The 12,536-nt window shown below is 40.7% G+C and overlaps 1 protein-coding gene across 2 annotated transcripts in view; it reads right to left on the bottom strand.

Moving 5' to 3' along the window:
* atp8b3 (ATPase phospholipid transporting 8B3) overlaps window positions 1-9,847 on the bottom strand; it is an 89,868-nt gene extending 80,021 nt beyond the window's left edge. For both annotated transcript variants that reach the window (XM_039766925.1, XM_039766927.1), the window contains exons 1-2: window positions 9,690-9,847; window positions 994-1,116 (exon numbers count right to left, since the gene is read on the bottom strand). In XM_039766925.1, the coding sequence (XP_039622859.1) occupies window positions 994-1,057 (64 nt within the window). In that variant the 5' untranslated portion in view covers window positions 1,058-1,116; window positions 9,690-9,847. The remainder of the gene's footprint in view (window positions 1-993; window positions 1,117-9,689) is intronic.
* Between the last annotated feature and the right edge of the window lie 2,689 nt (window positions 9,848-12,536).

Below are 12,536 nucleotides of genomic sequence, written 5' to 3'. Positions count from 1 at the left end.
AATATACGCTCGTTCATCGTCGGGGGTCCCTTCATGCCAACGCCGATGCCCTCTCCCGGCCCACGACCTCTCGGTGCAGGTCGCCCGACCCGGCGGGTCTGGGCTGAGGGGGGAGTCTTGTCACACACGTGTGCATGGGAAGCAGCTGAAGGGCTTAGACAATACTGTTTATACATCTGCCCAGGGGCGGGTGCGCTGGCGCTCTTTCTGAGTTCTCTGCAGGTCTTACCGGGAAATCCCACCAGGAGCCGCCATTTCCAGGAAGGACACACCACCTCGGTTCCGGCCCCAAGAATGAGGTCACTTCGGTTCCGGCCCCAAGGGTGATGTCACTTCCAGTTCCGGCCCAGAGGACGACATCATTTCCGCCCTCTGAGCTATAAAGCTCACTGCCTTGCTTAGGCAGGCAGTTCTGTTTTGGACTCTGTTGTGTAAACTTGACTATGATGTCCCAAGTACGTTTGCAGCCAGGAAACCGAATTAAACGGGTGGCTGCCCCAAACCTTTTCACGCCTCAAGTCTCTACTTATTACACCATCAACCAGGATATTGCCATCTTATACTTTTCCTGTTGTGAAAGCTGAAATTAGTTGTTAGGGAAAAGCACATCTAGTCCACTGTAAACTTTTTGTTGCCACAGGAAGCTGGCACCGGCAAATGATATGCAAAGTAAAGTCATGGATGGACAACTGATATTTTTGACCAGTGCACCTTACAGATTCCAAGTATATACAAAATTCAGCATATCATTTTCAATGTAAGTACTAGAACTATAAAATCCAACACATACTGCAATATGCAGTAACTCAAGTTTACACGTTCGCACACTGCTTTCAGAGTACATTAGATCTTCTTGCTCTATAAACAAAATTGAACTTGTGAAGTTTGTGCTAATACCTGAACCTTCATTATTCAGTATACTATCAAGAATTGCCCCACAGTTCTTATCACTATGACTTTTAATTAAACTACTAATACATTTGTTTGTCTTACCTGGGGTTGTATTTCTGTGCTTTGGGCCCAGAGATGGTTCTCTTGATGACACCTGCGGATTCATCTATACGAAGTACCGCCAGCTTTTTTGTTCGAACTGAAAACTTCTCAGCTTTTCCTTTTCTAAGATGGTCAAGAATGTTAGATAATATGATAATTATGTGTCCAAGCATTTTCTTCATACATATGAAAAATGAAGTGAGCTGAATGAAAGAAACAAAGAGTTACAGCTTGAAGGGAAGACCACAACAACAAAAATATGATTCGCTGGTTACTTATTGTTATGTGAGAATGAAATGTTTCAAGCTATGAATAGAGATTCTGGGTTACTTAATTCAGGAGCATAATACAAAGCTCCATTCAGTATTTTGCATGACAGCATCACAATGTACTGTACATAAAGTAAAATAAAACCCTCATGTTATTTGGAAAAGGTGAAATGATCTCCTTAACACTTACCCTTGCTTTATATCTGGAACTTTGGTAATAATGCATTGCAAATAGAATAGCACCCAGTCACTAGGCTTGGTAAATGTAATAGTAGTGCATATTAAAGAATATTGGAGGGTGATAACATTATTTTCATTCTTGTTGATATCTTCTGTTTGAAAAAATCATTACATTTTAATACGTTGCTTACGGTATTCACTTTAGAAAGGATCATGTGGTCCCCACTTGGAAGAAAACCCTTTTAAATTTGTTGACCTCAAGTGCGAACATCGTATGTCCTGTGTGCCATTTACACTGAAGTGCATAGTTCACCTTTATTTCCTTTTGGACTTTAACCTGCATCATGCAATATAATCTACGACAATTAAACTATGGCAACTCTTCTGTTGTTTGCTATTGATTGAGCTGCTTTCCTTTGTTCTGTCCCAAGTTTTATGCAAGACTCATTTGAGTCCTGCCTTCCAGGTCAGTTTTTCGTTGTCTTATAATTGGCATAATGTGCAATCTTTCCTTTAACAACTCTCATCGGGTTTTCCTTATTGCTAAGTTCTTTTCTCTTTTCCCTCTATATCAGTTGCCTATGTACTCTTAACATCCATTCATATCTTCTGTGACCACTTATCCTACCTTTGTTTTCTTTACGTTTCTTTCATTTAAGTACCTGGTTTCAGCATGGATCTGCCTTGAGGATGAATAGCAGTTCCCTTAAATGTAGCTAGTCCAAGTCAGGTTACTTGTACGAAGTTTCTGCTTTTTTCTCTCCATAGATTCTTGTCTAAACATTTTCACCCTCCCATCATCAGATACTGTCTGAAATCTCTGGGTGACTTGGAATGACTCTCCTTAAATATTTTTTTTCATTGATTCAGTCCTGTTGCTTCTTTCTTCACAACACCCATAAAATCTGACGCTTGTCCTCTCTAAGTGGAATTACTGCAACTCCCGAGTGGTGGGTATTCTAGCAACTTCTACCTGATGTCTCCAGATCATTCAGAACACTTCTGACTAATTGCTTTATTCTTTTTCTTGCTACATCCCCATTACATATTTGCATTGCTGTCTCCAGTGGCTTTGTGCTGTTTTTGGGATCAAAAGAAAAACCTTCATGCTGACGTATACCTGTTCGAACAGCTATGGTCTGTCCATGTGTTACTGACTTTCCCTTCTCAAATGCAGCAAGCAACCCATGTGTACTGTTTTTTCGTTTTTTGCTCACAGGCTGTAAACTCGGTGTCTCCTAACACATAATACTCTGTGAATTTGGATGTTTTTTATACCTGTTGCCTTCCACCTTAGGACTTCTTAAGCTCTTTTTTTGTTTTCTGTTATCTGTTGATCCACTGCTTGCTCTGACCCCATCATCTCTTTATTTACTCTGCCTTTGTTGATATGTGGCAAATTTTTAACATAGTCTAGGAACAATGTGCAGATGTAAAATTGGTATTGATTGTATTTTTTGTAAAGTTGGTTTTAGTAAAGATATTTGTGCATTAATGAAATCTGATCCACTTATCTATTTCCTTAACCCATTTCTTCATTTTACAATCACAGAAATCAGCTGTTAAGAAGCACAGGACAGAGACCTGCATTGAACACAATCGTACTGCTTGACACAGTAACTCATTTTCTCAGAATCCTACTTTCAAGTAAATTACAAACTGTGAGTATGTCTTTATGTGCAAGCGGTCCAGAGTCCTTGTGAGGATCTCACACAAATAGAGAATATACAGACTTCATAAGGAGGACATCCTTGTGCTTTGATGCAGTTTAAAATGCAATAGAATTGAAGTGTAAATCAAAAAGCTTTTCATTCTTGTAAAGGACACGTACAGAGCATCCGGAAAGTATTCACAGCGCATCACTTTTTCCACATTTTGTTATGTTACAGCCTTATTCCAAAATGGATTAAATTCATTTTTTTCCTCAGAATTCTACACACAACACCCCGTAATAACAACGTGAAAAAAGTTTATTTGAGGTTTTTGCAAATGTATTAAAAATAAAAAAAATTGAGAAAGCACATGTACATAAGTATTCACAGCCTTTGCCATGAAGCTCCAAATTGAGCTCAGGTGGATCCTGTTTCCCCTGATCATCCTTGAGATGTTTCTGCAGCTTAATTGGAGTCCACCTGTGGTAAATTCAGTTGAATGGACATGATTTGGAAAGGCACACACCTGTCTATAGAAGGTCCCACAGTTGACAGTTCATGTCAGAGCACAAACCAAGCATGAAGTCAAAGGAATTGTCTGTAGACCTCCGAGACAGGATTGTTTTGAGGCACAAATATGGGGAAGGTTACAGAAAAAGTTCTGCTGCTTTGAAGGTCCCAATGAGCACAGTGGCCTCCATCATCCGTAAGTGGAAGAAGTTTGAAACCACCAGGACTCTTCCTAGAGCTGGCTGGCCATCTAAACTGAGCGATCAGAGGAGAAGGGCCTTAGTCAGGGAGGTGACCAAGAACCCGATGGTCACAGCTCCAGAGGTCCTCTGTGGAGAGAGGAGAACCTTCCAGAAGGACAACCATCTCTGCAGCAATCCACCAATCAGGCCTGTATGGTAGAGTGGCCAGACGGAAGCCACTCCTTAGTAAAAGGCACATGGCAGCCCGCCTGGAGTTTCTTAAAAGGCACCTGAAGGACTCTCAGACCATGAGAAACAAAATTCTCTGGGCTTATGAGACAAAGATTGAACTCTTTGGTTTGAATGCCAGGCGTCACGTTTGGAGAAAACCAGAGACTGCTCATCACCTGGCCAATACCATCCCTACAGTGAAGCATGGTGGTGGCAGCATCATGCTGTGGGGATGTTTTTCAGCAGCAGGAACTGGGAGACTAGTCAGGATGAAGGGAAAGATGACCGCAGCAATGTACAGAGACATCCTGGATGAAAACCTGCTCCAGAGCGCTCTTGACCTCAGACTGGGGCGACGGTTCATCTTTCAGCAGGACAACAACCATAAGCACACAGCCAAGATATCAAAGAAGTGTCTTCAGGACAACTCTGTGAATGTCCTTGAGTGGCCCAGCCAGAGCCCAGACTTGAATCCGATTGAACATCTCTGGAGAGATCTTAAAATGGCTGTGCACCGAATGGGCGAAACTGGCCAAGGATAGGTGTGCCAAGCTTGTGGCATCATATTCAAAAAGACTTGAGGCTGGAATTGCTGCCAAAGGTGCATCGACAAAGTATTGAGCAAAGGCTGTGAATACTTATGTACATGTGATTTCTCAGTTTTTTTATTTTTAATAAATTTGCAAAAACCTCAAGTGACCTTTTTTCATGTTGTCATTATGGGGTGTTGTGTGTAGAATTCTGAAAAATAAAATTAATTTAATCCATTTTGGAATAAGGCGTAACATAACAAAATGTGGAAAAAGTGATGCGCTGTGAATACTTTGCGGATGCACTGTATGATTTTAATTATATTCATTTTAAATCACATACTTTTGCTGAAACAGGATTGTCACTATTTTGAAAAAGTATTAGCCCCTTTCCAGTTTCCTGTATTATTGTGCATTTTTGACACTAAGGGAATGTTTTCAGGTGTTCAAACAAAATAGATTTTATTTTGAATATATGTCAATTTTTGAATGAAAAAGTTATCCAACACCAACTGGTTAATGTGTGAAAAAATAATTAGATGCTCTCATTTGATACAATGACAGCACTCAAATAATTTCTGTAATACAATACCAGTGTTTCACTTTACTGTGGAGGAGTTTTGACCCACCCCAAGCTGCAGAGCCGCTTTATTTAAAAAATATCGTTAGGTTTTCAAGAATGAACTTCCAATGTCAGGTCCACTTTTAGATTTAAGTCTGGACTTTGACTAGACAAACCCAAAACTTTAACTTGCCCAATGGGTGGCTGGGTGGTCTCGTAGCCTTGGAAACCCCAGCTGATTTTGCTTTTTTTCTCCAGCCCCCTGGAAGTTTGTTTTATTTCTTTGTTTGTTTTTTCTGTCCGCCAGGCCATCGGACCTTACTTTATTCTTTGTTATTTAGTATTGCCTAATCTTATTTTTCTTTCTTTCTTTTTTCATCTTGTAAAGCACTTTGAGCTCCATCATTTGCATGAAAATGTGCTATAGAAAGAAATGTTGTTGTTGCTTCTTTTGAACCTTTCTTATTTGGACTTGCTTTTTGTTCATTGGATCATTGTCATGCTGAATGACTCAACTACACCTGCTTCAACTTTTTTCTCCGATCTTTTATCTTTAAACTTGGCATTATGTGCTTGTTGAGTCTTTGTGTTGGTAACTTGACTTAATTGTAAGGATCAAAGTAAGTGAAGAGCAGGCTGTACTGATGCCTGGCTGTATTAATACAGTAGACTCTAATTACCCCCTTAATTAAGTTGATTTTAAATGGGGGCAGTTACTTTTTCACACAGTAGCACTTTTTTTATTTAGACAAATAAAAAAAGCCTAAAAAAGTGTTACTTGTTCATGCAGTTGCTCTTTATCTCATGTTAGATTTCGGTAGAAAATATTTAGTACCAGAAATGTCAGTAACAGGAGAAATCAAGGAGAATGCAAATGTCTTTTCACAGTATTTTTTTTGTCCTGTTCATGCAGTTTCTGACTTGAACTCTTTTAGTACTTTACAATATGTCTACCTTTCCATTCACTACTTATTTTACTTCACATTGGGCATTGAAGGGTGCCAGCCAAATGAATAGAGGAAAAGAGTTACAGTGCAACAATACAATATTCAGTATTGATAATGATATTCAGTACAATATTCAAATGTTAAGTTGTAAAATAACTCAATGTATTCTTCAGTCTGATCTCTTTCTATGCCCTTTTCCTGTATGAATGAGATTTAATGTACTCTCCGCAGAAGTTCAATGAATCCTGATTTAAAAAGTGCCATTTGTTTGTCTAGGGGTTTTGCTTATGTATTTTTTTTTACTTTGCTGCTGCCTCCAATGAGGAAATGGCCAGAGAGTTCTCACCTCTAAATGATTACTCCCTCAGGTTTTGTTACATAAAGCAGTTCAACAAACTAGTGGCCTAATTGTATAAATGTGGCATTGTTAAGTGTAGTTTGTGACCTATCGGTTTGTAATTCAAATGAGCTCTGAGGCTTTGTTTGTGAAAGGCATATAAGAGAAATGATGTAATGAGGTTTAAAATGGCGAGTGAACAGCATCTGCATTTTGAAGTTTAAATGAATAATCAGCTTTGTAATGACAGCAATTTTTTTTTAAATTTCTTTTTTGGCTCTAAGTTCACTTATTAATCATTTGGGTAAATTTAACAAATAGAAAATCAAGCTGTGTGTAAATTTTGAATAACAAAAAGTGCATTTGTAAAACTAAGAAAGGTGTACTTACTTGTTTTACATTGATGTTCTGTCTTCAGTTCTTAATGTTACTTTTATTGGTTTTAAGTATTGTGCATGTATTGTAGTGATGTTTAGCTACCTTCATAATGTCTGTACTGAGAAAAGATTTGCATTTAGTTGAGCTATTGGGTTTAAAACTTACTAGTCTAATTACCTCGGATTATTACTTAACCATGCATTAAAAAGATAACTTTTGTTTTTTCAATTGTATGTTACGACTAGCCGAAATACCCAGCGTTCCCCAGGAAGAAAATACATTTTTTTTTTTTATTGTTTGAGAAAAACATAATTTAAAAAAAAACACAACTTTAAAAAATAAAAATAAAGTAACAAACAATAAACCTGGCTTCGCTTCCCGGGTCCTCCCTGCGTGGAGTTTGCATGTTCTTCCCGTGTGGGTTTCTCTGGGTGCTCCGGTTTCCTCCCACAGTCCAAAGACATGCAGGTTAGGTGCATTGGCGATTCTAAATTGTCCCTAGTGTGTGCTTGGTGTGTGTGTGTGTGTGTCCTGCGGTGGGCTGGCACCCTGCCCAGTGTTTGTTTCCTGCCTTGCGCCCTGTGTTGGCTGGGATTGGCTCTAGCAGACCCCCGTGACCCTGTAGTTAGGATATAGCGGGTTGGATAATGGATGGATGGAATAAGACTCACTAATGTGCTTGTCTTGCGGTCTTGTATGTATGTTATCATCTAGTTGACGCTCGGAACTGGCCAACTGTATTTAATTTGAAGAGCAATAGCGGCGCGGTGCTATTTAAAAATAAAGAATGCTGGCAGTCACCTTGTTTATACTAACTATCTAAGCCCGTGCTGTTAAAAGCACAGGATCCTAGAAAGTATTTAAATCGTCAGAACTACTCTGGGCATCTCTCTGCTAGAAGGAGTCATGTTGCCGAAGAGCTTGCATCATTTGTGTATTAGCAGGTAAGCTACTGTCTTTCTTAGAAGGTTTCCTTTTGCCGGTTTGCTGGCCTCCCCTGTGTATCCTCGGAGCTGGAGCCCTCACCCCAACTCTACATCTCACGTCTGGGCCAGACAGACACACACTTGCATGCGTAGAACTCTATTTCATTTCAAAAGCAATCGGAAGGTTGCTTGTTTGAATCCCATAAATGCCAGAAGTGATTACACTCCATTGGGTTCTTGGGCAAGGCCCTTACCCTGTAATTGCACCATCCTGGGCATGACGTTAACCTGCATCCATGTCCTCCAACTTGCAAGGGAAAATTTGGGGGTTGGTGGTAGGATTGGCGCTCCAGCCATTGTGAAAAACCTCCCCACAGTTCCATTCAAACTAGTGTGGTGCCAAGGTGGCACCCGTAGCACGGCTGCACTAGGGTCCTAATTTGGGGTCCTGAGGTGGTTTGGCGTGTGGTGGGTGCGGCAATGTGCTGTATCAGTGCATATCCATCCATCATCCAACCCACTTTATCCTAACTACAGGGTCATGGGGGTCTGCTGGAGCCAATTCCAGCCAACACAGAGCGAAAGGCAGGAAACAAACACTGGGCAGGGTGCCAGCCCACCGCAGGGCACGCACACACACACACACCAAGCACACACTAGGGACAATTTAGGATTGCCAATACACCTAACCCGCATGTCTTTGGACTGTGGGAGGAAACCGGAGTACAACGGAGGAAACCCACGCAGACTCGGGGAGAACATGAAACCTCCACGCAGGAAGTGTCTCCTTACTGCAAGGCAGTAGCTCTACCACTGCACCACCGTGCCACCCTCAGTGCATATTCCTCACCTATATTATGATTATCCATAGTATGCCATAGCCTAGTTGCTACGGGAACACCTCTGTGACACTTGTGGCCTTCTGGGAGAAGGTGAATACACTAGCTCATTAACACTGAACTTTCAATTAAATGCTCCTGGATTGTGGAACATTTGCAATATGAGGAGCTGAGGCTGATATTGAATTCCCAGAATGCAGGGCCTTTATGCTTTATGATCAATATGGTTGATATACAACCATATCTATCAATGCTCATTCCAAAGTAGGAATTGTGGTTTTTTTGTTTTTTTTAGTATTTTATTTTATTGTGACAGATTTTGGCATGTACAATCCTTGCACCAACTCTTTTCTAATAAAGGTTGTTGAAAGTGGGGAAGTTTCCTCATGGGCAATTTTTTTTTTCAGTGCAACTGTGCCTCTTCAGAGACACATAATAGTGCTTAGTTAATGCTCATAATAAAGTCAATAAATCTCCAAAAGAGGAATGCGGATAGACCTGGCTGACAAAGTAAGTGAATATTTAAAACATGATCCTCATTATGTTCAGTACATCTGTCTATCTATCTATCTATCTATCTATCTATCTATCTATCTATCTATCTATCTATCTATCTATCTATCTATCTATCTATATTCTAACTACAGGGTCATGAGGGTCTGCTGGAGCCAATCCCAGCCAACACAGGGCGCAAGGCAGTAAACAAACCCCGAGCAGGGTGCCAGCCCACTGCAGGGCACACACGCACACACCAAAAACACACTAGGGACAATTTAGAATCACCAATGCACCTAACCTGCATGTCTTTGGTGTGTGGGAGGAAACCGGAGTACCCGAAGGAAACCCACGCAGACACAGGGAGAACATGTAAACTCCACACAGGGAGTCTATCTATCTATCTATCTATCTATCTATCTATCTATCTATCTATCTATCTATCTATCTATCTATCTATCTATCTATCTATCTATCTATCTATCTATCTATTATATAGTGCCTTTCACATATCTATCTATCTATCTATCTATCTATCTATCTATCTATCTATCTATCTATCTATCTATCTATTATATAGTGCCTTTCACATCTATCTATCTAATCCATCTATCTTATTGAGTAAGACAGTAAATTTATCCCCAGCCCTTTTTCTCACCTGCCATTTGTTATTTCTTGCTGTGAAAATCTCTCTTTCTGGGTCCACACCAGGAGGTCTCCTTTTTTTTTCTGTTATTCATGCAGATAGCTTTCCTGTTAGCATAGTTGCCTCTGTTTGTGAGCTCCTCTGGAGAGGCCATGAACAGGCGGAAGCTAGACAAAGTAACACCTCCCAACCTCAGTGGGACTGTGTGCCACACCTCACAAGACAGGTGACCAGCCAGTGGGAGATCTCAGATTTCATGTAAATATTTTAATACATTCCCGGTACTCAAATGTGAAAATAGTGGTGGAGCAATTATGATAGTACATAGCACATAATAGACTTTTAAATGCAATTGTTGGTGAGATTGTAAAGGTAAAGAGGATTAATGAAATGACAGAGCACATGTAAGCCTGATCTACTGGATACTACACCCGAGAGGGTACAGGCATTTAATAAAATAAACACAAGGTTGCTTGTTCAATTCCCTGAAAGTCATTTAACCTGCCCTTGTTCTAATTTTAGAGCCATGTGAATGTTTTCCAATTTAATGGTGGAAAGCATTCTAAATAAGAGTATTGTTTAATTTAATACATAGAACATTGTAAATAACATATCCTTATTAATCTTTCAAGACTGCTTAACCCAGGCATATCTGAGGAGTAGGGCACCATTCTATTGTACAGTATATTCACACACACATACAGTATCTTTCAAAAGTTTGGACACACCCAGAGATGTTCATGTTTTTGATAGAAATGAATTCCTTTTTTATCAATACACCGTTAAATTGATTTAAAAATAGAGCTAAGACATGGCTATTGCTGTCTGAAATGACAGATTTTTTATTTATTATTCACATATGACTACAAAACCCCATTTACAGCAACCATTTCTTCAGTGTCTTAATGCTAAACTTGCTTAGCTTATCAACTTTATTTATGGACAATTGGTACTTGGTTACTAGAGAAATCTTTGTAATTGCATTAGCACTGAAATGAAACCTGCTGTTCTGTTCACTTGTTGAGTTGCAGGGTACTGGCATTCCTAATGTTCAGTTCTGGGTTCAAAAATGGCCAAAATGAAACAGCTTTGTCAAGGAACATGTCAGCCTCGACAGGGTACAGATTTTTAAATCAATTTAATGTTATCTTCACAAATACTTCACAAAGTAGTAATAGATTACTTTATTCAAAAGTTTCACATTCAAAGGTTTTTCTTACTTGACAAACTTCAACAAGATCATACTGCACATGGCCCTTTGGTTTCCTGTAAGATATTCAACAATCTTCACAATATCCAAATATTTTATTACTAGTGGTTTATTATAGAATTGTTTTGAATTTCTGACAGGATAAATAGATCCATCCATCCATTTTCTAACCCGCTGAATCTGAACACAGGGGTCTGCTGGAGCCAATCCCAGTGCACAAGGCATTAACCAATCCTGAGCAGGGTGCCAACCCACTGCAGGACACACACAAACAGCACACCCACGGGCCAATTTAGAATCGCCAATCCACCTAACCTGCATGTCTTTGGACTATAGGAGGAAACCAGAGCGCCCAGAGGAAACCCACGCAGACATGGGGAGAACATGCAAACTCCAAGCAGGGAGGACCCGGGATGCGAACCCAGGTCTCCTAACTGCGAGGCAGCAGCGCTACCACTGCACCACCATGCCACCCGATAAATAGATGTAATTGTTAAATTCCTAGTTTTTCTGTATAGGTTTGGACTTTCCCTTAAAGATAGGATGAGAAGCTCAGTCAGCCGGGAGGAACTCAGAGTAGAGCCACTGCTCCTCCGCATTGAGAGGAGTCAGATGAGGTGGCTCGGTCATCTGATCAGGATGCCACCTGAACACCTCCCTGGTGAGGTGTTCTGGGCATTGCTAACCAGGAGGAGGTCCCGGGAAAGGCCTAGGACACGCTGGAGGGACTATGAATCTCGGCCGGCCTGGGAATGCCTTGTGATTCCCCCCGGAAGAGCTAGAAGAAGTGGCCGGGGAGAGGGAAGTTTGGGTATCTCTGCTCAAGATGCTCCACCCGCGACCCGATCTTGGATAAGCTGAAGAGGATGGATGGATGGAGGTTGGTAGCACTGCCGCACCCACCACATGATGAACCACCCAAGTGTAGCCATGTAACAGGTGACACCTCAGCACCATACTGTTTGTGTATAATAACCATTAATTTCAGGAGAATGTACTCCCTGCGTATACCAGTCTGAATCCTGGACTCATAGCTACTCATCACTACTTTGAAAATCAAATCATCACTCCAAAACCTTTTGCCATGCATAGAATCTTTGACAGCTCCAGAGGGTTACAAATCTGAAGGAGTAACATCTGGATTATACGGTGGATGGTACAAAACAGTCCGACTGTTTTTCCTGGTACGTTAATGTATTTTTCACACTTGTGTAGTGTGGCATCGTCATGCTGAAAGAGAATTTTGGCATAAAAGCTTGACATCTCATCTTTGTAAAAACTAAGCAAGTTGTTTTTGCATAAGTATTTTCTTAATGTGTAAATAAACAGACATGTGTCTGTTTTCTTTAAAGAATGTCAGCACAAAAATATAGCAGCAGATGCAGTCCTGGAAAAAAAAAACAAGATCCAGGCCTTTAATGACCTCTTGGGCATGGCCATCAGCTGTGTGTCTGTCTGCGGAGAGAGTGTCGACCTCGTCAAGAGGTTTACTGACCTCAGCAGTGACATTCATTCCTATGAAGCCGGATTGGGAGAACATGGGGGGGGGGCGTTATTAGGTCACTGGAAATTGGTGTGTGGCACTGCCGATATCTATGCAAAAAGGACGAATGTCCAAGTCTTTAGAGTCCTGGTGCTTCCTGTTTTGC

Source organism: Polypterus senegalus, chromosome 10 (genome assembly GCF_016835505.1).
Source record: "Polypterus senegalus isolate Bchr_013 chromosome 10, ASM1683550v1, whole genome shotgun sequence".
NCBI classification, from domain to species: Eukaryota; Metazoa; Chordata; class Cladistia; order Polypteriformes; family Polypteridae; genus Polypterus; species Polypterus senegalus.
This window is presented reverse-complemented; position numbering and strand designations above follow the sequence as displayed.